The sequence below is a fragment of the Tamandua tetradactyla genome, chromosome 8 (genome assembly GCF_023851605.1).
Source record: "Tamandua tetradactyla isolate mTamTet1 chromosome 8, mTamTet1.pri, whole genome shotgun sequence".
Classification (NCBI taxonomy): Eukaryota; Metazoa; Chordata; class Mammalia; order Pilosa; family Myrmecophagidae; genus Tamandua; species Tamandua tetradactyla.
Window position 1 is genome coordinate 90,239,281 of NC_135334.1, and position 25,508 is coordinate 90,264,788.

Sequence of the window (25,508 nt, forward strand, 5' to 3'; positions counted from 1 at the left end):
AACACTCTTCAATAAGTGGTTTCAGGACAGATCCCAGAGTTTGTTGTGGGCTACCATAGGATCCTCTCAGATCTTTCCTTCTAGCTGCTCCAGGATGTAAGAAGCTAGAAGGCATAAATAATTTTTTTAACATGACAACTTACTTTTTTTGTGTGTGTGAAAAACATACATACAAAAAGCAGTAATTTCAAAGCACAGCACCACAATTAGTTATAGAGCATATTTCAGAATTTACTATGTGTTATAGTTCCATAATTTTAGGTTTTTACTTTGAGCTGCTCTAAGATACTGGAAACTAAAAGAGATATCAATCCAATGATTCAGCAATTATATTCATTTGTTAAATCCCACCTTCTCTGTATGACTCCACCATCACCTGTGATCTTTCCATCCCTCTCTTTAGGGGTGTCTGGGCTATGGCCATTTTTTCCTGTTGGAAGGGTCTGTCAATAATATGGGGTAGGGAGAAGGAACTATCTAATGTTCTGGAGAGGCTGGACCCTTTAGGTTTTAAGATTATCTGGTTCAGGGAACCATCTGGAGTTTGTAGGTTTCTGGAAAGTTACTCTAGTGCATGGAACCCTTGTGGAATCTTATATATTGCCCTAGGTGTTCTTTAGGATTGCTTGGAATGGTCCTGGTTGGGGTTTAGCAAGTTATGATAGGTAGCAATATCTAACTGAATCTTGTGTAAGAGCAGCCTCCAGAGTAGCCTCTTGACTCTATTTGAACTCTCTCTGCCACTGATACTTTATTAGTTACACTTCTTTTCCTCCTTTTGGTCAGGATGAACTTGTTAATTCCACAGTGCCAGGGCCAGACTCATCCCTGGGAATCATCTCCCATGCCAGGTTAGTTTGCTGTTGTTTCTCAAATTCCTCGAGGTGAGCAGTTAAGTCCTCAAATTTTGCTCTTTCTTGTTTTTTAATATAGGTATTTAGGGCAATAAATTGACCTCTTAGCATAGCCTTTGCTGCATCCTATAAGTTCTGATATATTGTATTCTCATTTTCATTCATCTCCAGATAGCTACTGATTTCTCTAGCAATTTCTTCTTTGGTCCACTGGTTGTTTAAAAGTGTGTTTTTTAATCTCCATATATTTGTGAATATTCTTGTTCTTTGGTAGTTATAGAGATCCAGCTTCATTCCATTATGATCAGAGAAAGTGCTTTGAATAATTTCAGTGTTTTTAAATTTAGAAAGACCTTTTTTGTGCCCCAGCATGTAATCTATCCTGGAGAATGTTCCATGAGAGCTAGAGAACAATATATATCCTGGTGTTCCAGGGTGCAGTGACCTATATATGTCTCTTAGATCCAATTAATTTATCAAGTGTTTAACTTCTCTATTTCCTTGTTGACCTTCTGTCTGGTTTCTCTATCTATAGAGGAGAGTGGTGTATTGAAGCCTTCTACTATTATTGTTGAAATATCTATTGCTCCCTTTAGTTTTGCCAATGTCTGTCTCACGTACTTTGAAGCTCCTTGATTGGGAGCATAAACATTTATTATTGTTATTTCTTCTTGGTGAATTGTCCCTTTAATTAATGAATAGTGTCTTTCTTTGTCTCTTATGATGTCTTTACATTTAGGTCTATTTTGTCCAATATTAGTACAGCTACTCCTGCTTTCTTTTGATTACAACTTGTTTGGAACATCTTTTTCCGTCCTTTCACTTTCAATCTATTTGTGTTCTTGCATCTAAGCTGAATCTGTTGTTAGAAGTATATAACTGTGTTTTATTTCTTAATCCATTCTGCCAATCTGTATCTTTTAATTGGTAAGTTTAGTCTGTTGACATTCAAAGTTATTACTGAAAAGGTGTTTCTTGAATCCACCATCTTATCTTTTGGATTTTTTCTGTCAAACCTGTGTATTCTTTTTCCCTCTTTCTCTTTTTATCTTTAGGTTAGCCTTACTGGTACTCTCCAATTCTGTGTCCTCCTCCAGACCTCCCTCTCCTGTCTTTTTTTCAGCTGGCAGAACTCCCTTTAGTATTTCTTGTAGGGCCAGTCTCTTATTGACAGATTCTTTCAGGATTTGTCTGTGAAAATTTTAATCTCTCCCTCAGTTTTGAAGGACAATTTGGCTGGGTACAGAATTCTTGGCTGGAGGTCTCTCTCTTTCAGAATCTTAAATATATCATATCACTGCCTTCTTGACTCCATGGTGCCTATTGAGTAGTCTGAACTCAGTCTTACATGGTTTCCCTTGTATGTAGTAGATAGTTTCTCTCTTGCCACTTTGAGAATTTTCTGCTTCTCTTCAACGTTTTACAGACTGATTAGTATGTGTTTTGGGAAGGCCTATTTGGATTTATTCTGTTAATAGTTTGTTGAGCTTTTTTTGACTTGCATATTTATGTTCTTTATAAGGGTTAAGAAGTTTGCCTGCAATATATCCTCAGCTACTTTTCCTAGTCCTTTACTCCTCTCTTCTCCTTCTCGGACAGCAATGATTCTTTTATTTGTGTGCTTTTTTTTTTTGTCTGTCATTTCCCTCAGATTCAATTCAAATTTTTCCGTCTTTTTTGCCATTCGCTGTTTTGAATGTTCGAAATCATTTATTCTGTCCTCTAGTTCACCTATTCTTTCTTCTGCCTCTTCAAATCTGCTGTGTGTCTTCAGTATGTTTTCCATTTGGTCAACAGAATCTCTCATCTCTGTGATATCTGCTAATTTTCTGTATATTCTTTTAAATTCCTCTCTATGCTCTCCTACTGTCTTCTTGATCTCCTTTATGTCATTCGCCATCCCACTTTATTTAGTAGAGTTTGTTTATTGTTCCAACGTCTCTGTCTCCTCTGGTGTTTTAGTTTGGTCGTTAGGCTGGGCTCTATCTGTCTGCATTGTGATATGCTTAGTGATCTTCTGTTGTTTTTGCTGTATGTAAATATCTTGATTGATTTACTTTGGAAATTGATTTCCTTTAGTAGTCTAAAGCCTTGTGTTTCCGGGTTGGGTGTGTAGCAGGATGCAGGACACTGGGCGTGACACAGTAGTGGGGTGATGCGTTGCAGTGCAGGTATAGGTGCAGGCTGGGGATGCTACACTGGTGCCTGTGAACATTGGTGCCCTGGAGCCAGGGAGGATGTAGCTGTGCTGGTGCATGGTCTGGGGTCAGTAGCCCTGGTGTACACTGGTCTAGGGCACAGGGCTCTGTGTGCACATACTCAGAGCTTATGGCGGTGGGTCAGCGTTATGCCTGCTTGGGCTGAGGGTGGATGTGACCTGGCTGCACCAGTCAGTGCTTTCCCAGAGCTAAAGGGGTATGACTGGGGTCTGTGCACATGTGCAGGTCTAGGAGTGTGGTAAACTGATGTACCTGTGCAGAGAGCTCAGAGCTGGTGGGGTGGGATTGTGTGAATGTATGGTCTGGGGGTGGATGTAGCCTGGGTATGGAGGTAAGCGACCCGAGCCTTTATGCCCTGGCGATAGCCTACAGGGAGCAGGAAGGGGAAGGTATTGCTCAGGAGGGGCGCAGTGTATTCGAATAGCTAAAAGGAAATATTTGAAACTATTGAACTGTAATCCAGTAGCCTTGATTCTTGAAGATGACTGTATAACCATATAGCTTTCACAGTGTGACTGTGTGATTGTGAAAACCTTGTGTCTGATGCTCCTTTTATCTACTATATCAACAGAAGAGTAGAACATACGGAATAAAAATAACTAATAGGGGGAACAAATACTAAAATAAATTTAGTTTGAAATGCTAATGATCAATGAAAGCTAAGGGTAAGGGGTATGGTTGGTATAATCTTTTTTTTCTTTTCTGTTTTTGTTTTATTTCTTTTTCTATTGTCTTTTTATTTCTTTTTCTGAATTGATGCAAATGTTCTAAGAAATGATGAATATGCAACTAAGTGATGATATTGTGAATTACTAATTGTATATGTTAATGTTTTATTTGGTTTGTTAATTTTTTTTAGATTAATAAATAAATTTTTAAAAATGTGAGGGTTTATTTTTAGACTCTTAATTCTTTTCCACTATTTATATGTTTATCCCTATGGCAGTACCAAACTATCTTGATAACTGTAGTCTTGTAGTTAATTTTGAAAATGAGTCTTCCAACTTTGTTTTTCTTTTTCAAGATTGTATTGGCTAATTCTGGATCCCCTTGCATGTCCATATAAATTTTAGGATCAATTTGCAATTTCCATATAAAGACAGGTGGGGTTTTGATTAGGGTTGCATTGAATCTGTAGATCAATATTTGGAATATTGCCATGTTAATAATATTGAGTCTTCTGATACATGAATAAGGGATATTTTTCATTTATTTATATCTTCTTTAATCTTTTACAGCAGTGTTTTGCAGTTTCACAGCAACAGTTTGAATTTGTTTTGTTGTTTATTCCTAAGTAGTTTATTCTTTTTTATGACATTTTAAATGTAATTACTTTCTTTGTTTCATTTTTTGATTGTTCATTACTAGCATGAAGCAATACAAATGATTTTTACATATTGATCTTGTACCCTGTACCTTTGATGATGAGTTCTAATAATTTTTTAGTGGATTTCCTAAATTTTACAAGGTAATGAAATCTGAAAATAGAGATAGTTTTACTTCTTCCTTTCCAATCTGGATGCCTTTTACTGAGGCCTCCATCTAAATTAACCAGCCAATTAAAGGAATTGGTCTTGATTCCAAAAGAAAAACAAAGTTGGAAGACATACTCCCAATTTCAAAACTTACTGCAAAACTACAGTTATCAAAACAGTTTGGTATTGCTTTAGAGATAAACAGATCAATGGAAAAAAATTAAGTGTCTAAAAATAAACCCTTACATTTTCAAACCCAATTGATTTCAACAAGAAGACCAAGACCTTTTAATTCATTTCAAATAAATGGATTGGTTAATGTAAGTCCTTGCCAGCTTTTTATTTTTCATGCTGTTAATTTCATATTAAATATATATAAACTACTTTATTAAGATTCTAATATGTCAAGTCTAAACGATTGTTAACTTTAAAAAGGACGTCTTTTGCTATTATTGGCATTTTAAATATATTTTTTAAATTCTAGGGGAAATTTAGAATACATATAACATGGAAAAAATTCAAATTATTGGCTCTGATGTTGATAACTAAAGTCTTCGTACTCGATATTTGAATGTTTACATAAATCCTTATTCATACATTTAAGTGTCTCTGTTTTTATAATTTTTAATAATTTTTTGTTTTAATTATTTTAAAAATAGCTCTAGTGTTTGGTGACACTAAAACTCAATTTAGGTGCAAAAACATAATTTAGACAGTATGAAGATACTCAGATATTTTTGTTGCTAGTGTACATTAAAGTCATTATGTTAAAAAATTCTCATGATGACATATGTTGAGTCAACTGTATTGTGAGAAAAAAATCATTTTAACCTGTGACAAGCCAGATCATATTCCTGAGTTCCACTGGTGAGCGTAACCGATGAAATTTTGTATCTCTAAAATATGTTTGTTTGTTTACTGTTGTTTAATCTGTAGTTTCGTTTTCCTTCTTACAATTTCTTAAGATCTGTTTAGCAAAAATACTAGCGTGACCAGTAGATAGATAAGTCCACCAAAATAGAAAAATAAACTAATGGTAAGGTATTGAGACGCCAAAAATATTTAGAATTAAAGAGGATTAAACTAAAGTTACACTGACTGAGACATTCTATAGTTTTCTATGCCTTTTCATTTTCCCTAGTTTTTCTTTCCATTATCCTAATAGGGGCTTCTTGAAAGGTTAAAAAAAACAAAAGATGTTAGAGAGATTATAGTCAGGGCTACAAATGAAAGGTAATCTTTCTGGATAAGGTTTTAAAATGATCCGTTCTAGTTTGCTACATACCAGAATGCAATATATCAGAAATGGAGTGGCTTTTATAAAAGGGAATTCATTAAGTTGCAAATTTACAGTTCTAAGGCGGTGAAAATGTCCCAATTAAAGCTAGTCTATAAAAATGTCCAAATTAAGGCATCTTCATGCAAGAAAGGCTGATGAAGTTCAGGGTCTTTCTCTCAACGGGAAAGGCACATGGCGACGTCTGCTTGCTTTCTCTCCAGGCTTCTTATTTCATGAAGCTCCCCCAGGGACATTTTCCTTCTTCATATCCTAAGTTCTCTGGCTGTGTGGGCTCTTGTGGTTCTTATGGCTCTAAAAAGGAACTCTCTCCTAAATGTTTCTTCTTTTAAAGAATTCCAGTAAATTAATCAAGACCCACCTGGAACGGGTGGCGTTATATCCCTGTAATCAAAGGTTAATACCCACAACTGAGTAAGTAACATCTCCTTGGAGATAATCTAATGAAAAGTTTCCAAACTACATTATTGAATCAGGGTTAAAGAGTTGCTGCTTCCCCAAGATTGGATCAGGATTAAAACATGTCTTTTCTAGGGCTCATAATCCTTTCAGCTAGGACAGCATCTATGTTGACAAATATGCTGGTAATATATTAAGTTCCTAAATCTCTCTTTCATCAAATTTTATTCTCTGGTATTGCTTTTTCTTGTCGCCTCCTATTCCTTGACCATCATATTTAGCTCTTAAAAAACAAATGTTTAGAAATCAGAGTTTTTGTTTTTGTTGTTTTTAGTAGCCTGTGTAACACAGCATCAAACTGGCATGATAATCCTTTCATATTCTGTAAAGGTAATTACTTGAGGGTTGAACTTAACTACTGTTCCTCTTTAAGGAACATGTTTCTAAATAGAGTCTATTTCTTAGGTAAGTTAAATGAAAGACAGTAATTATATTACCTATGCAGAACCCCTTCCTTAGCATAATTGTGGTGAGGTTATATGCTAATACTGGTCTATTTTCCTATTTCTTTTTCTTCAGATTCTGATTGTCGAGTTAACCCTGGGCGAATTGCTTACATTTCCTCAAAGAGCTGCTCTATTCCAGATGAGAGCTACGGCTGCCTGTCTTCAAACATTCCTGCATTGGAGTTGATGGCTCTGTATGTGGCAGCTGCTATGCACGATTATGATCACCCAGGGCGGACAAATGCATTTCTCGTGGCTACAAATGCCCCTCAGGTAAGAAGCACTTCTTCAGAAAGTTTAGAGTAATTCTGAAATTTTACATCCATGCTGCATGGATGTAAAGTGCTTTGTAAGCCATTCTTTAATTGAATCATGTGGTCATTCCACTGTAATCAATTGGATAATAGCACACAGTATTGAAATGATGTGTGCTAGGGAATTAGGAAAAAATAACCTTCTTCAACTAGAAAAGAAACAATTAGTTCATGAAATAGTGACTTAGCTCTTTGTAAATTTCTGGAGTCTTTGATGTCTGTATTTTTTTCCTTTGATCAAATTTATAAAATTCTTTCACTAGACCTGAGACTTATTCCTCTTTCTGGCCAGGTTCTTTGTATGGCCAAAAGCTATAATGGTTGAGCAGAGCTATTATTTTTTTTTTTCATAGCTATTATTTTTTCTTGTCGCTGTCCTCTTTTTCTCCTAAGACATGGCTTAATACCCAGATCCCAAATCTTTTAGCTCTGAGCATGTTAGTGAAGTAAAAATTCTTCTAGTACAATATCATTTTTATATCCAGTGCAGCTGATAAGGTACAAAATGTTGGGGTCACAATTTGCGTAAAGAGTAGGAGTTCCCTCAAATGGATACTGTAATTGTAATAGGCTTTAAACATTAGGACTTGGAACAAAATACTTGGATCTAGGTAGAATTTACTATAGTTGTGGTTCTTTGTTTAGGCTGGTGAATCCCCAAATGTCGTCTTTGTGTTTCCCAACCTTGTTCCTTAACAAAGAGGAGGTGTTCAATAACTGCTGAATTGATCTGACTTCTTCAGTTTATTGCTCCATCTTCTGTGCTCCTTTTCTCACATCTGTCTCTTGCACACACTCTCACGTCTCTCACCAGAACAAGAGCAGGATTCGTTATGAGACATTCATTGTGAGTGGGGTGGACAGAAGGAGAAAGAGAAACAGAGAAAAAGTAAATAGGTTAAAAGGGCTCTGTGATTCTTTTTTTTTTTTCAATGAGACTATATTTGTTAATAGCTCATGATTTCCACAAGTAACTTTTTGATAAATTTCAATTTGTAATAATTCATTTAGGAGAAACTTTCAGGAGCATGTATTTCTCCAATTGCAAGATAATTCTCCAAGAATCAGATACCCATTCTCTCTCACTTAACACTTCATAATCTTTGAAAAGCCTAGTCCTTTGGAGAATCATAGACCTGGGGAAATAATGGTATAGTGGAAAAAGCAGTGGACGTAGAATCAAGAAAGAGCCTGTGTTTGATTCCTTCTTAAATCACTTATTAGCTGTGTGACCTTAGGCAATTTACCCTGATCTCTGTGTCTCAAAATATGTACCTTGTATGATTAAGGGTAAAAAGAGATAATATAAGGAAATTTCTTGACACAATAGCACTATATACAGTGGAGTCTGAAATGTCACTCCATCAAAGTTTCTACCTAATTTAATATTGTGAGTGTTAAATGAGATAATATATATGAAAATACTAGCATCAGTCAGGGAACTTAGTTGGTTCTTAACAAATATTACTACATCAGAACCTATAACCACCCTCGAATGGCAGGAAGAAACCTATCTCCACTCATATTTGTATGTTTTCTACTGTTTTATGTGGTATGAGAAGTTGTTGAAGCAGATATCATGCAGATAAAAATTCTATACTATTTCAGCCCACTCCACTTTTATTCATTCTTTCATTTGCCTGGGGTATCAGTGAGTCGGAATTGCTCATTAACTCTCTTTCAGGGATCCTGCTGGTGAGAGAAGTCTAGAAGTCTTACTGCTCTTACATGCATATCATTTGAGACAATGATACATGAATACAATTTATACAAGTTGCATACCCAAAATGGTTGCCTTAATTCAAACACTGTCCGAACATATCAATATTTATGTTATTTCTAACTTCTCATTAAGGATTGTCAATAGATGAAGCAAAGATTAGTGTTAGAATGGAAGAGAGATTGATTAGAGTTCAACTATGAAAAACTTCACCAAGTGTCCTTGCTTATTCCCTGCAATATATTGAAACCAGGATGGGGAAAGTCACAATGTAGAAGGAATTAAAAGAAAGAAATTAAATGGGAATTTTGGGGGAGTTTTGTGGAAGCTGCAGATGATTCACAAAGGTCAGCAGACAACACAGAAAAGGTTTAGAAACTAAGAAGTGCATAAAATGCATGTGTAGAATTGTATAATATCAACATATTTTATCTTTTAATGTCATAAATATGCACAGTTTCTTTTTTAGTTTCATATGTCATATTTTTGTTTCTTTTTCATAGTTTTTTAACTTAACATTGACCTACATATAGCCTATGACCAAATACTTAATTCATATTTTACATCCCATAAAAGAAAAAGAAAAACTTCAGATTTCTTTGGCACAAAGAGAGGGCCTAAAATTTTTACATGGCTTTTCCAGAACATGGGTGCACTGCGCCCCTAACCCCTGTAATGTGGAAGGGATACTGTATATTATGTGTGTATATATATATATATATATATATATTTTTTTTTTTTCAACGTGTGCAGGCACCAGGAACTGAACCCAGGTCTTGGGCATGGCAGGTGAGAACTCTGCCACTGAGCCACCATTGCCTGCCCTGTATTATATTTTATTATCTACCCTTCCTCAGTGGAATATAAAGCTCCATGAGGGCACAGATTTTGGTTTCTTTTATTCCCTAATACCTCAAAATTACTGACACACAAGAGTAATTCATTAAATATTGTTGAATATTGAAGATTGCCTGAATTATTTGTTCTGTGGGACACTAACTTATCTGAAATTTACTCTGTTCTTCCAAAGTAGCTAAATTCATGAGGCCTTTTTTCAATTATTGCTTGTGAGATAAGGGCTCTCTGGTCAAAGCCTGGGGCTTAGAATGGTCAGGTAATAAAGTAGGTTTTCTCATCTTTGGGAACTCTCTGGGTTTAATTTGTCCATAATTGGTGAAGATAGTATCTATCCTGTGGCCTATAGAGACCGTAGTGTACAGTGCTACCAGTTGGACCCAGCATCCCTCTTCATTCCTGTGCGAAAAAGCATACTTGGAAGATACGGGAGGATTATTTTGAATCCATGCCATAAAAGAAGGTGTAACACTTAAAATTAGGCTTACCCTAGAGGGATATCTGTATTAAAACTCTTAAGAGATTTTTGAGCTGTTTTCAAATGAAAAGTTGGCTAAAAGATGAAGGTTGGTGCTTGAAATGTTAGAATTTCTAGAATATTTTATTTTGATAAGTAGGTTAAAATGAAATAAAATTTTAAGTTGAGATGTGTAAATCTGAGGCAATCATAGATATGTTTTGTCCCCCAAATTCTGGATCAAGATGGTGAAATGGTGACTAAACATATGCATTTTTGCCCTTTCTTCATGGGGACTTATTAAAATGATTGTTAAAAAAATTCAGACTTCAAGCTCATTACAATAGAGAAAATGGATGGCAATGTATTATCACCATAAATTAGAAATTTCCTAAAATTTCTAGAAATGGAAAGCATATGGACAAAAATGGGCAGATGAAACATAGGTAGAAGCCCAGAGAGATACCCTATTCCCATGTTGAAGGGATTATGAACTTACTCATTTCTTTAATGATTTCGCTAACAGAGTTTATTAAGTCAGCTAGCTTCATAAGGAACTTGTTGTACATTATGATTTATTGAGCTAGGAGTTCAACTCCTCCTTTCTGAAAAGACAGAGCTATTCTGATAGTCTTTAAGTCTTCATCATATTTGAGCACAAATTATTCAAATCACTCTTAAATGTTACTTGATCCCTTAGGGAGTCTTTGAAGCTTACTTTTTCTTTGGGATTTGTGATATTTGTAAGTGGTATTAGGGCTAGTATGAAGTACCTTTATGGGGCTCATTATATAATTTATCATTGCTTAAAACATCTAATGATGTTATGCATCTCTGTTTAATCTAGGCTATAGCTAACTTTCACAAATAAGTAGAGGTATTTATTTTGGCTCTCAGCCTATCTATTTTAACTGATTGCATTCTATTTTTTTTTATCTGTCCTTCTTTCTCTTTAGACAGTGAGCTCCACGAAAACAGGGATGGGTTTTCTATTTTAATCCTTAGCCTTTAGCACAACCTCACTGTGGAGTTCATTTAATAATTAGCATGCTTACTCAGTAATTTTTAAAATGGATTAATTTGTAGGTAGAAGATGGCTTAGAAATTCTACAGTCCAGTGGCTTTGAATCTGTATCCCATAGTCAGTCCTAGGGTACTGAGGAGGACTGCAGGGTCTGCACCAGAATGAGAAGGATTAAAAATGAGTGGTCCCAGGCCCTTTCAGACTGTTAAAAGCAGAGGATTTGTGCTTTTATCAGTTTCACGCTTCTCTCCTACTCCCAGGCACTGTGTCAGTTGGGAGAACAGGATGAGTCCTCCTCAGATATGTGGGTCTCTGACCCTCCCTGAGCGGCACCCCTTCTTTCTCTTCTTGGGTCACCTCCACCATTGACTCCATATTGGCCAGAGGATAGAGACATACCCCAAAACCTACTCTATATCCCTAAAAACCTTATCTGAGATGGTTTACTAATTGAATGAAATAGGTTTCAAGTATCAATTTTACATCTCTTAGAATATCGAAGTATGGTGTCTAGAAAGAGGGTGGACTTGGGAGACAAATAAATCTGGTTTCCAAAACTAACCATTTCACTTACTTGATATATATTCTGGAAGGAAAATTTATCTTAACTTCTTTGCACTTCATTCTACTCATGTATAAAATCATCACAACCCTCTTTCATAGGTATTAAAATACCAGCTAAAATGCCTGGCAGATAGTAAGTACTCATTGTGTGTGTTCTTCTAGCCTGGTCCTAATTCTCTTTATTTATTAAAGTTTAATATATATCTGCCTCATTTTTTCTTTATTCTTTTTTAGGCAGTTTTGTACAATGACAGATCTGTTCTGGAAAATCATCATGCTGCATCAGCTTGGAATCTATATCTTTCTTGCCCAGAATACAACTTTCTTCTTAATCTTGATCATGTGGAATTCAAACGCTTTCGTTTTTTAGTCATCGAAGCAATCCTTGCCACAGACCTTAAAAAGCATTTTGATTTCCTTGCTGAATTCAATGCTAAGGTTTGTTATGCATGTTAAGCCTGATCTCAAAAATGGAAATAATTATTGCCAGTGTTACAGATAAAAGGTGTTTTTAATATTAAGTTAGAATCAGTACTATACATGAACTCACAAGTATCTGATATAAGATAGTACGTATACCTGTATTTTAAAGTAAAACATTTTTATTGTTATGGTAAAATATTCTAAAATCGTATTGCTTGCTCAGTTTCCCTTTTTTGGGGGTGGGGTGGGGGGGGTGCATCGTCTAGGAATCGAACCCAGGTCTCCTGCATGGAAGGCGAGCATTCTACCACTTGAACCACCCATGCACCCTTATATTTTCTTTTTGACACCTAGATATATTGTTGAGGATTTCTTTCACTTAGTGATAAACTAATTAATTATGTCAAAAGATTCTGTGGGTAGATTTTAGAAAGTTGTGCACCATTGCCAACTAAGGTATTATGGAATTAAAGATGTGTTCCTAAAAAGCCAGTTATAGCTAACTCCCTAACCTATTACATCTTTATATTAGTGGTTCTTAACTAGTTAGTGAGGGAGAGGAGAATTCTCCTCCCATCCACTTGAGAATAATTCACTCATTCAACAACTGTTTTTTGGGATTGCCCACTAAACTAGGGAAAAATGAGGAAAGAACACGTCAAAGTCCCTGCCTTCGAAGAACTCACATTAACCAAGGAATCTATCATCACTGCCTTAGTATGATGGTGGTGCCAATGGAAGTGTGTTCTATCCCTCAGACATTTGGGGTTAAAAAAAAGTTGAGAACCACTGCTTTAGAATCCTAAGGGAAGGCTTCCCCTTCTTTTGTTGGCAGGAAGCTGCTGCTTTCTTGATGACTTCAGTGACCTAAAAGAAGCTGTACCTTCAGGGTAGGGGAACTGGAAACAAAGAAGGAATACTAGTTTTATGCTTCTGTTCTAATTTTAATAAAATACTTGTAAATATCAGTGAGGAAGTGTAGTGTTCTTTTAAAATTATTTCATAGTTGTAGAATTCTATTAACTTTTATTTTTATTTCATAATAAAAATTCCTAAGTATTGAAATCAGAGTCTAGAAGTTTTTACAGGTAAAACAATATCTAACAAAATAGTTTTGAATCTTTGCCCCTCAGAGATATCTTGTTCTGTAGTCCCTTGGGAGAATGTTAAATGAGTGGTTCTAGAGCCAGTTGCACCAAGTTTCAACCAAAAGAGCTGTTCGTTTATGTGTTTCTATGTTAGTCTTCTACACAAAATTTCCTTTAGCAAAAGGATTTGGTGCAAAAAAAAAACCAACCATCACACTAAAGTTCAGAAGCCACTGATCTGACCTGTTTTCTTCACTTTTTACAAGAGGAAATTTGAGTTCTTGAAAGGCATAGTAATTTGTCTAAATAATAATTACCATTTATTTAAATAATGTTAGTTACCATTTACTTAGCATTTTTCATATATCAGTCCTTATGACAATATGGCTAGATAGTATTACTTTTGCTATTTTATAGATGAAGAAATTAAGACCCAAAGAGGTTAAGTATTTTTTCCAAAATTCACACTAAATTACTAAATTAGACTGTCAGATTTTGAAACCATAGGGATCACCCTTTGAGACTTGTGTTCTTTCAGCTAATCACATTGTCTTTCATAGCTAGAGCCAAGTTTTCCTTAGCTTCTTGAGTGTTCTTTTTTGAGGTAGAGACAAATAGCTACAATTCTTAGGATTTATTGATATCATGTATACATACTTGTACATGTGTATATATATGCACATATATATATTTATAAATTATGCTTCTCTATAATCACAAATATTAAAACTCATGGTTTGTTATATATTTTAGAGAGCCTACTTCCAATGAAACAAAATCACAATGACACTTCAAATAGGAAATTTACCCAGGACCTTGGACATCTCATGTTACTGCATAAACTGATTAAATGAAGAATTTACTGAAATTTCTTTCTATCATTTGGAGAGGAAACAATCAAGATATTTTGTTGAAAATCCCTGTGCCCTCAAAACCTGAAATCATTCTTTTTTTTCCAAAATAGGCTAATGATGTAAATAGTAATGGTATAGAATGGAGCAATGAAAATGATCGCCTTTTAGTGTGCCAGGTGTGCATCAAACTGGCAGATATAAATGGCCCAGCAAAAGTTCGGGACTTGCATTTGAAATGGACAGAAGGCATTGTCAATGAATTTTATGAGCAGGTAAGGTAAAACATGAGATTGGTGGGATTTTTAAAAGCTGCCACATAACTACTTTTTGGGATTTGGATACCTACATTGTGCTTAAAATATGAGTTACTTTGGCCAAAGGGTTTAGAAATTACTGCATTTGCTCTGGTTCTTAATATTTACTTAGCTTTTTTTTTTGCCTTTGCTGTAAAAACTTTTTAAAAATAGCTTATTACCTCTCTGGAGTGGGTTGAATGTACTCTTGATTCCAGAGATGAGGTTAGGCTGACTACATTATGATTCCAAAGTCCCTTTCAACCTTGAGGGTCTGTAATCTAGAATATTTTCAGGTGAAGTGTTTTTTAAGTGATTCAGGGTATACTTACTCAGAATGTACTTAAAGACTATCAACCCATTTTCAACTTCTGATATAGAAAGTTTTACTACCCTGCTATGTAAACATTGACTATGCAAAAGTCTAGGCAAAAATTAAGAAATTAGAGGGCTGAAAAGGGAACAGAACAGATGCTTAATGGTTTCCAAGGATTTCAAAATATAAACATACTATTTCCTTTTCTCATTTCTTTAAAAATCTTCGCTTTCTCAGCTATTTTGCAGAATCTGTACCATTTTTTCCCCCAGTTTTGAAGTTCCCTAAAGCTAGAGTACAAGCCTAACTTCTTGTTGACTCTAAAATATCAAGTACATCTTCTTGGTTTGGGAATTGCATTCCTTGGGAATCCTTGTTGACCTTAATAATCAGGGAAGATAAACAAGTGAGGCCTTTGTGACGCGGCTTTCTTCCCATGAGTTGCTCCTGTTCTAGGAGTTATGAAGTTGCCCATATTTAACCACGGCATCCTTACTTGTCATACCTTTTCATTCCCAAATTGTACTGGATGACAATAAATATGCAGTCTTTCACCCAGCTCATCTACCACACATACTTAATTCTTATACCTTATCACCTACAGATCATATTGAAAAACTGGTAAATGTGCATTGTCTTTCATCAATCTTGGTTAAACATCCCAATACAATAAGACATACTCTGCTGTTTACAAGTTACAAAATCTATACTATATAATCATGGAAATATATAGGTAGTCAAGATTATTAATATTTTACAATAATTTGAACTAAATTATGTGTAATTTTAGGTAATAGATGGTTATACATATTAACCCAGTTTGTAGATTATAATTAACAGTTTATATATTCCCATTTCCATTCTCAGTGATAATTAAAGCCTGCTTTGAAGTTCTCCAGTAGACCTTGTGTTCACAAAAGATGAACTTTATTCTAAATAAAATACTGTCTTTGTATTATCTGTAATACAAATGTGAAGTGCCACTTTTTTATAAAATGCATCAATTCTGGGAAATACATTAGAAAGTTCATTTAGACCTAATTTATAATAAATTATTTTAAAAGTGTATAGGAATAATACATATCAAATTAGCTTCGAAGCCATGCCAGCATTTGAATCCTGGCTTTTCTTCCTTACCAGCAGCATGACCTTGGGTAAGTTACTGTACCTCTCTGTGCCTCAGTTTCATTATTGATAAAATAGGGATAATGATAGCACCTTCTTATAAAGTTGCTGTGATGATTCAGTGAAGTAATATAAGTAAAGTGGCTAGAATAACTCCTAGCACATAAGTGCCCTATAAATGCTAGCTTTCTAAATCTGGAAATACCCTGAAAATAATATGTTGCATTATTGTAGACAGTTTCATTTAATTTTTCTAGTTTCATTTAATCTTGAAATGTGATGACACATATCAAAAGAGGGTAACGTTATCTGACTCTACAATATAGAGTTGGCATGAAGGTTCGATGTACTAGTATATCTGAAAGTCTTGGTCATCCCTCATCAGAATTATTAAATTTCCTTCTCAATCTGATTATGTTATTAAACTTCCTTCAATTATCTGAAATGGCTAAAAAAATTCTAATCTTGTCCAACATTTTTTCTTTTTATTACCTAATAATGCTATTTTTATACCCCTATATCCCTTTAAGTGCCAAACTAGGAAAGCCAAACTTGTGGGATATACCTATGAAATTGCAGAGTCCTGTGGATAAACCCAAATGTTTTCTGAAAAACAATAATCAGTTTTTTTCCTCACAGAAGATAAAGTCATAGAAGATTTTTTTTTTTTTTGGCATTTAAAAAGGGGAATTTAATCAGATGCTAGTTTACAGTTCCAAGGCTGAGAAAATGTCCCAATTAAAACAAGTCTATAGAAATGTCCAATCTAAGGCATCCAAGGAAAGATACCTTGGTTCAAGAAGGCCGATGAAGTTCAGGGTTTCTCTCTCATCTGGAAGGGCACATGGTGAACACAGCATCATCTGCTAGCTTCTTCTCCTGGCTTCCTGTTTTATGAAGCTCCCTGGGAGGCGTTTTCCTTCTTCATCTCCAAAGGTCACTGGCTGGTGGACTTTGCTTCCTCTGAATCTCCCATTCTCCAAACCTCTTTTATACATAGTAGATTTTTAATCACAGGGAAAGTTAATCACTGGAACAGTTTCTGGTTGTTCCCTCAGGGCCGTGCTGGCTCATCACAGATAGATACGGCTCGCCTGCAGAATTTGTGCCTTGTGGGGCATATTCATTCCCAGCCAGGTCAGACACTACGTATTCAAGTGTTAATAGTTTATCATTCACTGAATGCCCAGCACTCTGCTGAGCATTTTATGTAGTATTGCTTTTCACCCTCAGAGCAACCCTAAAAGGTAGGTTATTATTCAAATTTTACACATGAAGAAATGGGGCACAGAGCTTGCCCCCAATCAGAGGCTTTAATTGGGCTCTCCAGCACCCTAGACCACAGTGGAAAAGTATCAGATAGCAGGCAGTTGGGGCTCTAGGTCCAGAATCCTCACCCGAACCACAGTAGGTCTACTACTATCTATTTTACATATTGATTTTTAAATTTAGATTCATTAGGTTAAATGATTCTGCTATTAAAAAAAGTTTGCATTGTACTATTCCCCTCCCTCCCCACACAGAGAAGGAGAAAACACAGTTTGCATTATAGAATTTTTCAGGATATTAGTAAAATTCTGATACTTATTTTTTTTAACTTTTTTTATTAATTAAAAAAATTAACAAACAAAACATTAAGATATCATTCCATTCTACATATACAATCAGTAATTCTTAATATCATCACATAGTTGCATATTCATCATTTCTTAGAACATTTGCATCGATTTAGAAAAAGAAATAAAAAGACAACAGAAAAAGAAATAAAATGATAACAGAGAAAAAAAAGATTATACATACCATACCCCTTACCCCTTGGTTTCATTTACCACTAGCATTTCAAACTAAATTTATTTTAACATTTGTTCCCCCTATTATTTATTTTTATTCCATATGTTCTACTCTTCTGTTGATATAGTAGCTAAAAGGAGCATCAGACACAAGGTTTTCACATTCACAGAGTCTCATTGTGAAAGCTATATCATTGTTCAATCATCATCAAGAAACATGGCTACTGGAACACAGCTCCACATTTTCAGGCAGCTTCCTCCAGCCTCTCTGCTACATCTTGAACAACAAGGTGATATCTACTTAATGCATAAGAATAACCTCCAGGATAACCTCTCGACTCTGTTTGGAATCTCTCAGCCATTGACAGTCTCATTTCACTCTTCCCCCTTTGGTCGAGAAGGTTCTCTCAATCCCTTGATGTTAATTCTCAGCTCCTTCTAGGGTTTTTCTCAGTCCTTTGATGCTGAGTCTCAGCTCATTCCAGGATCTCTGTCCCACGTTGCCAGGAAGGTCCACACCCCTGCGAGTCATGTCCCACGCAGAGAAGGGGAGGGTGGTAAGACTGCTCGTCATGTTGGCTGGAGAGAGAGGCCACATCTGAGCAACAAAAGAGGCTCTCTTGGGGATGACTCTTAAGCCTAAATTTTAAGTAGACTTGACATATCCTTTGTGGGGTTAAGTTTCATATGAACAACCCCCAAGACTGGAGGCTCAGCCTATAGCTTTGGTTGTCCACACTGCTTGTGAGAATATCAGGAATTCAACTTGGGGAAGTTGAATTTCTCCCCACTCTCACCATTCCCCGAAGGGGGCTTGCAAACACTTTTCTAGTCACTGATCAAATCACTCTGGGATTCATCAGGGCATCACTTTGGACAAACTAACAAAATCTCATGTCCTACCTGAGATTCCAAGTACTTATGACATTCAATCAAACTATCTACATGAGTTATATTAGGAAATACTCTAGTCAAAATATAAATTTTGTAACAAATAAACATTTTTTGCTTTAGTCTCACACATAAGGTGACATTTTAAAGTATTAATTATCATCTATTTTCAGCACCCTGCAATAATGACACTCCTTTGTTCTTCCTCATGCAAAAACATTTTTAAAATTTGTACATTGTACATTTCACTATTATTATACATGCTAGGCATTCCTAGATTATACCATCTTGATCTTTACCATCTATCTTTCTTTCTGATTTCATTTATGTCCCCAGCCCCCTCCCTCTATCATTCTCGCATTCAGCTTCATTCAGTGTTTTAACATAATTACATTACAGTTAGGTAGTGTTGTGCTGTCCATTTCTGAGTTTTTATATTCAGTCCTGTTGCACAATCTGTATCCCTTCAGCTCCAATTACCCAATATCTCACCCTATTTCTATCTCCTGATGGTCTCTGTTACCAAGGAAATATTCCAAGTGTATTCACTAATGAGAGTTCATATCAGTGAGACCATACAGTATTTGTCCTTTTGTTCCTGGCTAATCACACTCAGCATAATGTCCTTAAGGTCCATTCATGTTGTTACATACTTCATAACTTTATTCTGTCTTACAGCTTATGTAAATGTCACAGATTGTTTAGTCAGCTGTCCGTTGTTGGACATTTTGGCTGTTTCCATCTCTTGGTAATTGTTAATAATGCTGCTATAAACATTGATGTGTAAAATGTCCATTTGTGTCCTTGGCCTCATGTCCTTTGAGTAGAGACAGCATATAGATGGGTCCTGTTTTTTAATCCATTCTGCCAGACTATGTCTTTTGATTGGAGAGTTTAATCCATTAACATTCAGTGTTATTACTGCATGGGTAGGACTTTCTTCTGCTATTTTGCCTTCTGGATTTTATATGTCATATCTAATTTTCCTTCATTTTACCTTTACTCATAGTCTTCCTTTCTACACTCTTCTCCACACCTCTCTCTTCTGTCTTCATATCTGTCTGTAGTGTTCCCTTTAGTATTTCTTGCAGAGCTGGTCTCTGAGTCACAAATCCTCTCCGTGATTTTTTGTCTGAAAATGTTTTAATTTCTCCCTCATTTTTGAAGGATAGTTTTGCTGGATATAGAATTCTTGGTTGGCAGTTTTTCTCTTTTAATAATTTAAATATATTATCCCACTGTCTTCTCGCCTCCATGATTTCTGTTGAGAGATCTGCGCATAGTCTTATTGGGCTTCCCTTGTATGTGATGGATTGCTTTTCTCTTGCTGCTTTCAAGATCCTCTCTTTCTCTTTGACCTCTGACATTCTGATTATTAAATGTCTTGGAGTATGTCTATTTGGATCTATTCTCTGTGGGGTATGCTGCACTTCTTGGATCTTCAATTTTAAGTCTTTGATAAGCGTTGGGAAATTTTCAGTGATAATTTCCTCCATTAGTTTTTCTCCTCCTTTTCCCTTCTCTTCTCCTTCTGGGACACCCACAACACGTATATTCATGCGCTTCATATTGTCTTTCAATTCCCTGAGTCCCTGCTCATATTTTTCCATTGTTTTTCCTATAGTTTCTGTTTCTTGTCGGATTTCAGATGTTCCATCCTCCAGTTTTGAAATCCTATGTTCTGTCTCTTGAAATCTACCATTGTAGGTTTCCATTGTTTTTTTCATCTCTTCTACTGTGTCTTTCATTCCCATAAGTTCTGTGATTTGTTTTTTCAGACTTTCAGTTTCTTCTTTTTGTTCTTTCCTTGCCTTCTTTATATCCTCCCTCAATTCATTGATTTGGTTTTTGATGAGGTTTTCCATGTCTGTTCGTACATTCTGAATTAATTGTTTCAGCTCCTGTATGTCATTTGAATTGTTGGTTTGTTCCTTTGACTGGGCCATATCTTCAGTTTTCCTAGTGTGATTTGTTATTTTTTGCTGGTGTCTAGGCATTTAATTACCTTAATTAGTTTATTCTGCAGGTTGCTTTCACTTCTTTTATCTAGGGTTTTCTTGCTGGATGAATTTGTTGTCTATCTGTTCTTTGACATTCTGTTCAGCTTTATCTGGACCTTTAGCTTAAGTTTTGTTTAACAGAGGAGAATTTTCCAGTTCTTGTTTTCTTGTTTCTTGCCTTGCTTGTGTGGTGCCTTTCACCCACACACATTTAGGAGGGTCTACTTAGATATTATAGACCCCAGCCAGATTTTCCCAGACCAAACTGGCCTCCTATCAGGAGGAAAGAGTCACCTGCGTCGGTTTTCCCTGAGGGTGAGACCCAGCAGGTTGAAAGACTTTCCTGTGAAGTCTCTGGACTCTGTTTTTCTTATCCTGCCCAGTATGTGGTGCTTGTCTGACTGCAGGTCCCACCAGCATAAGATGATGCGGTACCTTTAACTTTGGCAGACTCACCCTGGGTTCGGGGGGGTGCTTGCAGCTGGTCCAGCTGGTCCAGACTGGGGTACACTGTGTGTCCGGTCACTATTGTGGCTCTGGGAGCTGTTCTGTACTGTTTCTGGTTATTTAGTAGTTGTTCTGGAGGACGAACTAAAACACGCACGTTGTTAAGCTGCCATCTTGACCCCTGATACTTATTTTAAAAGATGTATATTTTCTTGTTAACTGACTAGCAACCATACTAATTGATGTGGGAAGTGTGAGAATAAGGATTTCTCAAATATTAAAAATGATACAGCAGTTCAAATGAGTAATTAAATTCATTGGCATTTTTTGGTAAAAAATTATTTGATGTATACTATGCTGATTAACAAGTCTCAAAATAATTTTAACAGCAAAGCTCATTGATTATGTTCTTAATAATTAAAAATTTACTCTTCTTTTTAAATTGTTCAGGGAGATGAAGAAGCAAATCTCGGCCTGCCCATTAGTCCCTTCATGGATCGTTCTTCTCCTCAGCTAGCAAAACTCCAAGAATCTTTTATCACCCACATCGTGGGCCCCCTGTGTAACTCCTATGATGCTGCTGGTTTGCTCCCTGGCCAGTGGGTCGAAGCAGAAGAGGATGATGATACTGAAAGCGGTGAAGAGGCAGAAGATGGTGAAGGGTTAGATACAGATGATGAGGAAATGGAAGAAAATCTAAATTCTAGTAAGAATACAAGGGTGTTATTAACTTGTACATTTAATTTGGATTTGGATCTTCATTTCTAAGATACAGATTCAGCAATCATATTTTGAGTAATTACTGTGTGCTGGTTAGTGTGCTAATGCTGACACACAACAAACATTCTTTACGTATCTCATTTAAAGTAGTAATGAGGTGCTCCCTCTAGCAGCTCTTCAGCTGGCTGTACCTACCCATGGTGCCACACATCAGAACATTTGTGAGATGGGTGGGTCTGAATGGCCAGTTCTCCTTCAGCTTACCTCCTTCTGCCAGGCAGCTGAGGAGCACAACTTCCACAAAGTAGCCTGCAAATGTGCCTTTACATAGACTTGGATTAAAATAGTGAGAGAAAAGGAAAACACATTCTTTGAGTCTAACTGGAAAACTAAGTTTTTGTGGTATTATGGATTACCAAACTGTAGTGACATTTTTCAGTATAAGGCAGCAAGTACAAATGGAAAATATAAAAGAAATACTTGTTGCTTTTGTAATTGTGAGTAAAGTCTGTTTTTTTAAGTAGAATTTGAACTATATCTAGCTAGATTTTTGTTTTTTAAGCATACTATAAATCAGAACAGATAGGATGACTACAAAGAAACTTTTCTGTCACACACACTTTGTACTCAGAATTAGTATAGCAAACAATAATCTTATTCTATTACCATTTTAGTATCAACTTGGAAAAGTTGACTGACTTTCAAAATCATTTATAGTCACTTAACTTTCGGTAATTATGTTTGATTCAATACATTGACTTTGCATTGTTATTATTCATCATATGAAATTTCAGGACCATCTTCCCCTTACCTCACCCCAGCATTCACTAATCGCCTCCTCTTCTTTATTTTTACCCAGAACACTTAACACCATCTAACAACTCATATTTTGTTTTTAATTGCTTATTTTTAAAGTCTTTTCATTAGAATGTAGGTTCCATACAGGCAGGGATTATTTTTATATGTTTTTTTTTTCTATAACTGTAGTGGTTAGAAAAGAATATGGTTGTCACTCAGATATTTGTTGAATGAATGACTGAATCATACTGGTATGATTAGATTACATGTTTCCCAAATTTTCACAGAACCTCAAAGAAGGAAAGGCAGACGACGAATATTTTGTCAGCTGATGCACCACCTCACTGAAAACCACAAGATATGGAAGGAAATCATAGAGGAAGAAGAAAAATGTAAAGCTGATGGGAATAAACTGCAGGTGGAGAATTCCTCCCTACCTCAAGTAGATGAGATTCAGGTCATTGAAGAAGCAGATGAAGAGGAAGAGCGACAGTTTGAATAAGAAAAGGCGTATTGAAGAAGCCCTGCAAGATGTACCCAGGGTCAGAAATCATTGCCTAGTTTTCACTGTGCTGACTTTCAACTGACCCATTCCCAAGTGGGCAGGCCTTAATACTGTGAGAGGATCCTTGCTGTGCCAGCAGTTTCCCATTCCTATGCACTTTCATCACATAAACTAGAAAATTATCCTTAGAGCTTGGCTTGAGTTGGCCCTTGGTGCAAAGCCCTTACTTAATGCCTTCACTGGTGTATAAATACTTTGCCAGAATGCTACTTTGCTAAATAGTGAGCTCATTATTTTTCATGAGGGATAGCTATAACTAAAAATAACTCAAGTGACTTACTTTAGTTCCCAGAGTAGCCAGAACTTTTTGCTTTCATGAAAACAGGATTCATATTATATTTCCAAATGTGTCTTTTATGTCTTTGAATATTTGGGAAAAGGTCTGTGCCTATCTAGAAAGGAGTCTAATGCTGCCTTCTTGAGGGAAATCTGCTCAATGCAATACACTGTTCAGAGCTGTTCTTCCAGCTGTGTTTATCCATAAGGACGGAGTGACCTTTGTTATATTTAACAAAATCAAGGTGCATCAATTTCTGATGCTTTTACTGTTGTATATTATCTACTATTTGTATTTTATTTCTGTTCAGAGTATTCAGGTTTGCCATGGAAATCAGCAGTCTGAATTCCAGTCTTAATTGACTTTATGTTCCGTGGTAGAATTTTAAAGCTATTTAGGTTTAACAATGAAGGAATTTTATTCTTTAATCAAAACTGTTATTTTTACTTTTGCTCAGGATTAGTGTTTTTAAACATAATAAACACAGCACAGTTTTGTCAGAAGAAAAAATTTTGTCCGGATATTATGTTAAACTTTTATGAAATAAGCATCGTCTCTTTTCTTAGATAAATTTGAGGCTAATTAAAGCCAAAGAAAAGGATATCTGTATCTTCAACATTAATGCAAAATCAAATGAAACTTATCCTATCAAAGATAGAGAACAAAAGAGATATACTGAGCTCTAAAGCACACTCATATTGAATGAATAATTGGAACACGAAATTATGTTTAGATCCATATCTTAGATGTCATGTGGTTAACTATAAATCTGTCAGTCACCTTTCTGCTACTTTCCCTCTGATTCAAGACTACAGGACAGAAATGACTTATGATGACTCAATACTTCTAGAGTCCATCTGCAAGTCTTATTTCTGAGATCAAGTAAATGGTGGGACTACTTTTTACATTTTTGCATAGCAAATCTAAATTTTTTAGCAAATCATTTCACAAAAAAGCACATTATTAAATAACCAAAATTATTAAGATTATTGCAAGCCCATATTTCCAATATTTGTAAATTTACTGGAGTATGGATATGTATTTTATTGAAAAGATTTGATGATATAAAGAACAACCAAAATGACAGCAAGATCATAGACAAACATTTTCCATTATTCTTGGAGATCATATCAGAATGTACTATGTCTGGATCCATGCAGCTTTTGTTGACAGTGAAACCATTAATTTTCTAAGACAATTTCTTTAAAGTATATTTGCAGGCAATTTCTTACCTATCTAGAATATTGGCTTAATCTGAATAATATCAAAGATCTATGAACGTGATGGGAAATTTTGATCCTGCACATTATTATAATATTTAATGAATCACTAAGCTTTACATTGAGTGTTGAGTTCTTTCTTCCTACTTTCACTATCATTGCCACATCATTTGTAAACCAGTCCCACCATATATTACTGAGTAATAAAATTTATTGATAATTTATTGAGTTTGCATATATAATGTATATTTCTTATGCTTATATTTCTTTTAGAGTACATTTTTCATACTGCATAAGTATATTTCTGCTATTGCTTCCTCTATTGTAGAATACATATAAGTGTGTGTATATAAATTCACATAGGTGTACGTATACATAATGTGATGCAATCAACTTTCTGTTACTTTCTATTTTGTTGAATTTTTGTTTGGGGGAGTTCTTTAGTGTATACTTTTATTTTCTCAAAATAAGTATGTTCTTATTCTATTAAAAATATCATTACTGGGAAATCATTTTTAAATAATTTTAAATTATTACATTTTGAAGTTAATGCTGTAACTCTTACCGAATAACTGATGTACATCAAAACAATCCAAAGAAATAATGAAACATATCCTTGCTGAAACTTTTAAGTTCATAATTGTAAGAAATGAATGTGAGGGTACATTTGTTTATACAGTGCTATTAAATGGATTCTTACTTGAAGAATTGCCATAACTCATCACAGATCCTATTTGGTTGCTATTGAATCTTGATTAGTTGTTTTGTTATAAGAACTTTACCATGAATTTTATGGGTTTTTTTTAGGTCACTGGTCTTGGATATAATCTTTAGTGTTCCAGTATATCTTCGTGCCTCCTGACACATTTTTCTCCATAAAAATCTATTTTCAAAGTTCTTTCATGTTTTGAAGACTTTCCTGTCATTTCACATCTTAACTCTGCTGGTGCTATTGGCTTTTTTTTAAACTCATTTTTATAATAATTCTAAATTGTGGCACTGCTTAAGTAGTCAGAA

At 35.4% G+C, this 25,508-nt stretch overlaps 1 protein-coding gene across 3 annotated transcripts in view; it reads left to right on the forward strand.

The window, feature by feature from the left end:
* The window catches only part of PDE3B (phosphodiesterase 3B), a 212,438-nt gene that overhangs the window by 185,182 nt on the left and 1,748 nt on the right, over positions 1-25,508 (forward strand). For 2 of the 3 annotated variants that reach the window (XR_013156831.1, XM_077114071.1), the window contains exons 12-16: positions 6,824-7,023; positions 11,919-12,122; positions 14,160-14,321; positions 21,362-21,617; positions 22,717-22,971. Coding sequence is in view for 2 of the 3 variants with exons in the window: in XM_077114071.1 (XP_076970186.1) it covers positions 6,824-7,023; positions 11,919-12,122; positions 14,160-14,321; positions 21,362-21,617; positions 22,717-22,931 (1,037 nt within the window). In the remaining variant the exon portion in view is untranslated. Of the gene's footprint in view, positions 1-6,823; positions 7,024-11,918; positions 12,123-14,159; positions 14,322-21,361; positions 21,618-22,716; positions 25,449-25,508 lie in introns of those variants that run through there. The other variant, XM_077114070.1, reaches the window with a different exon arrangement.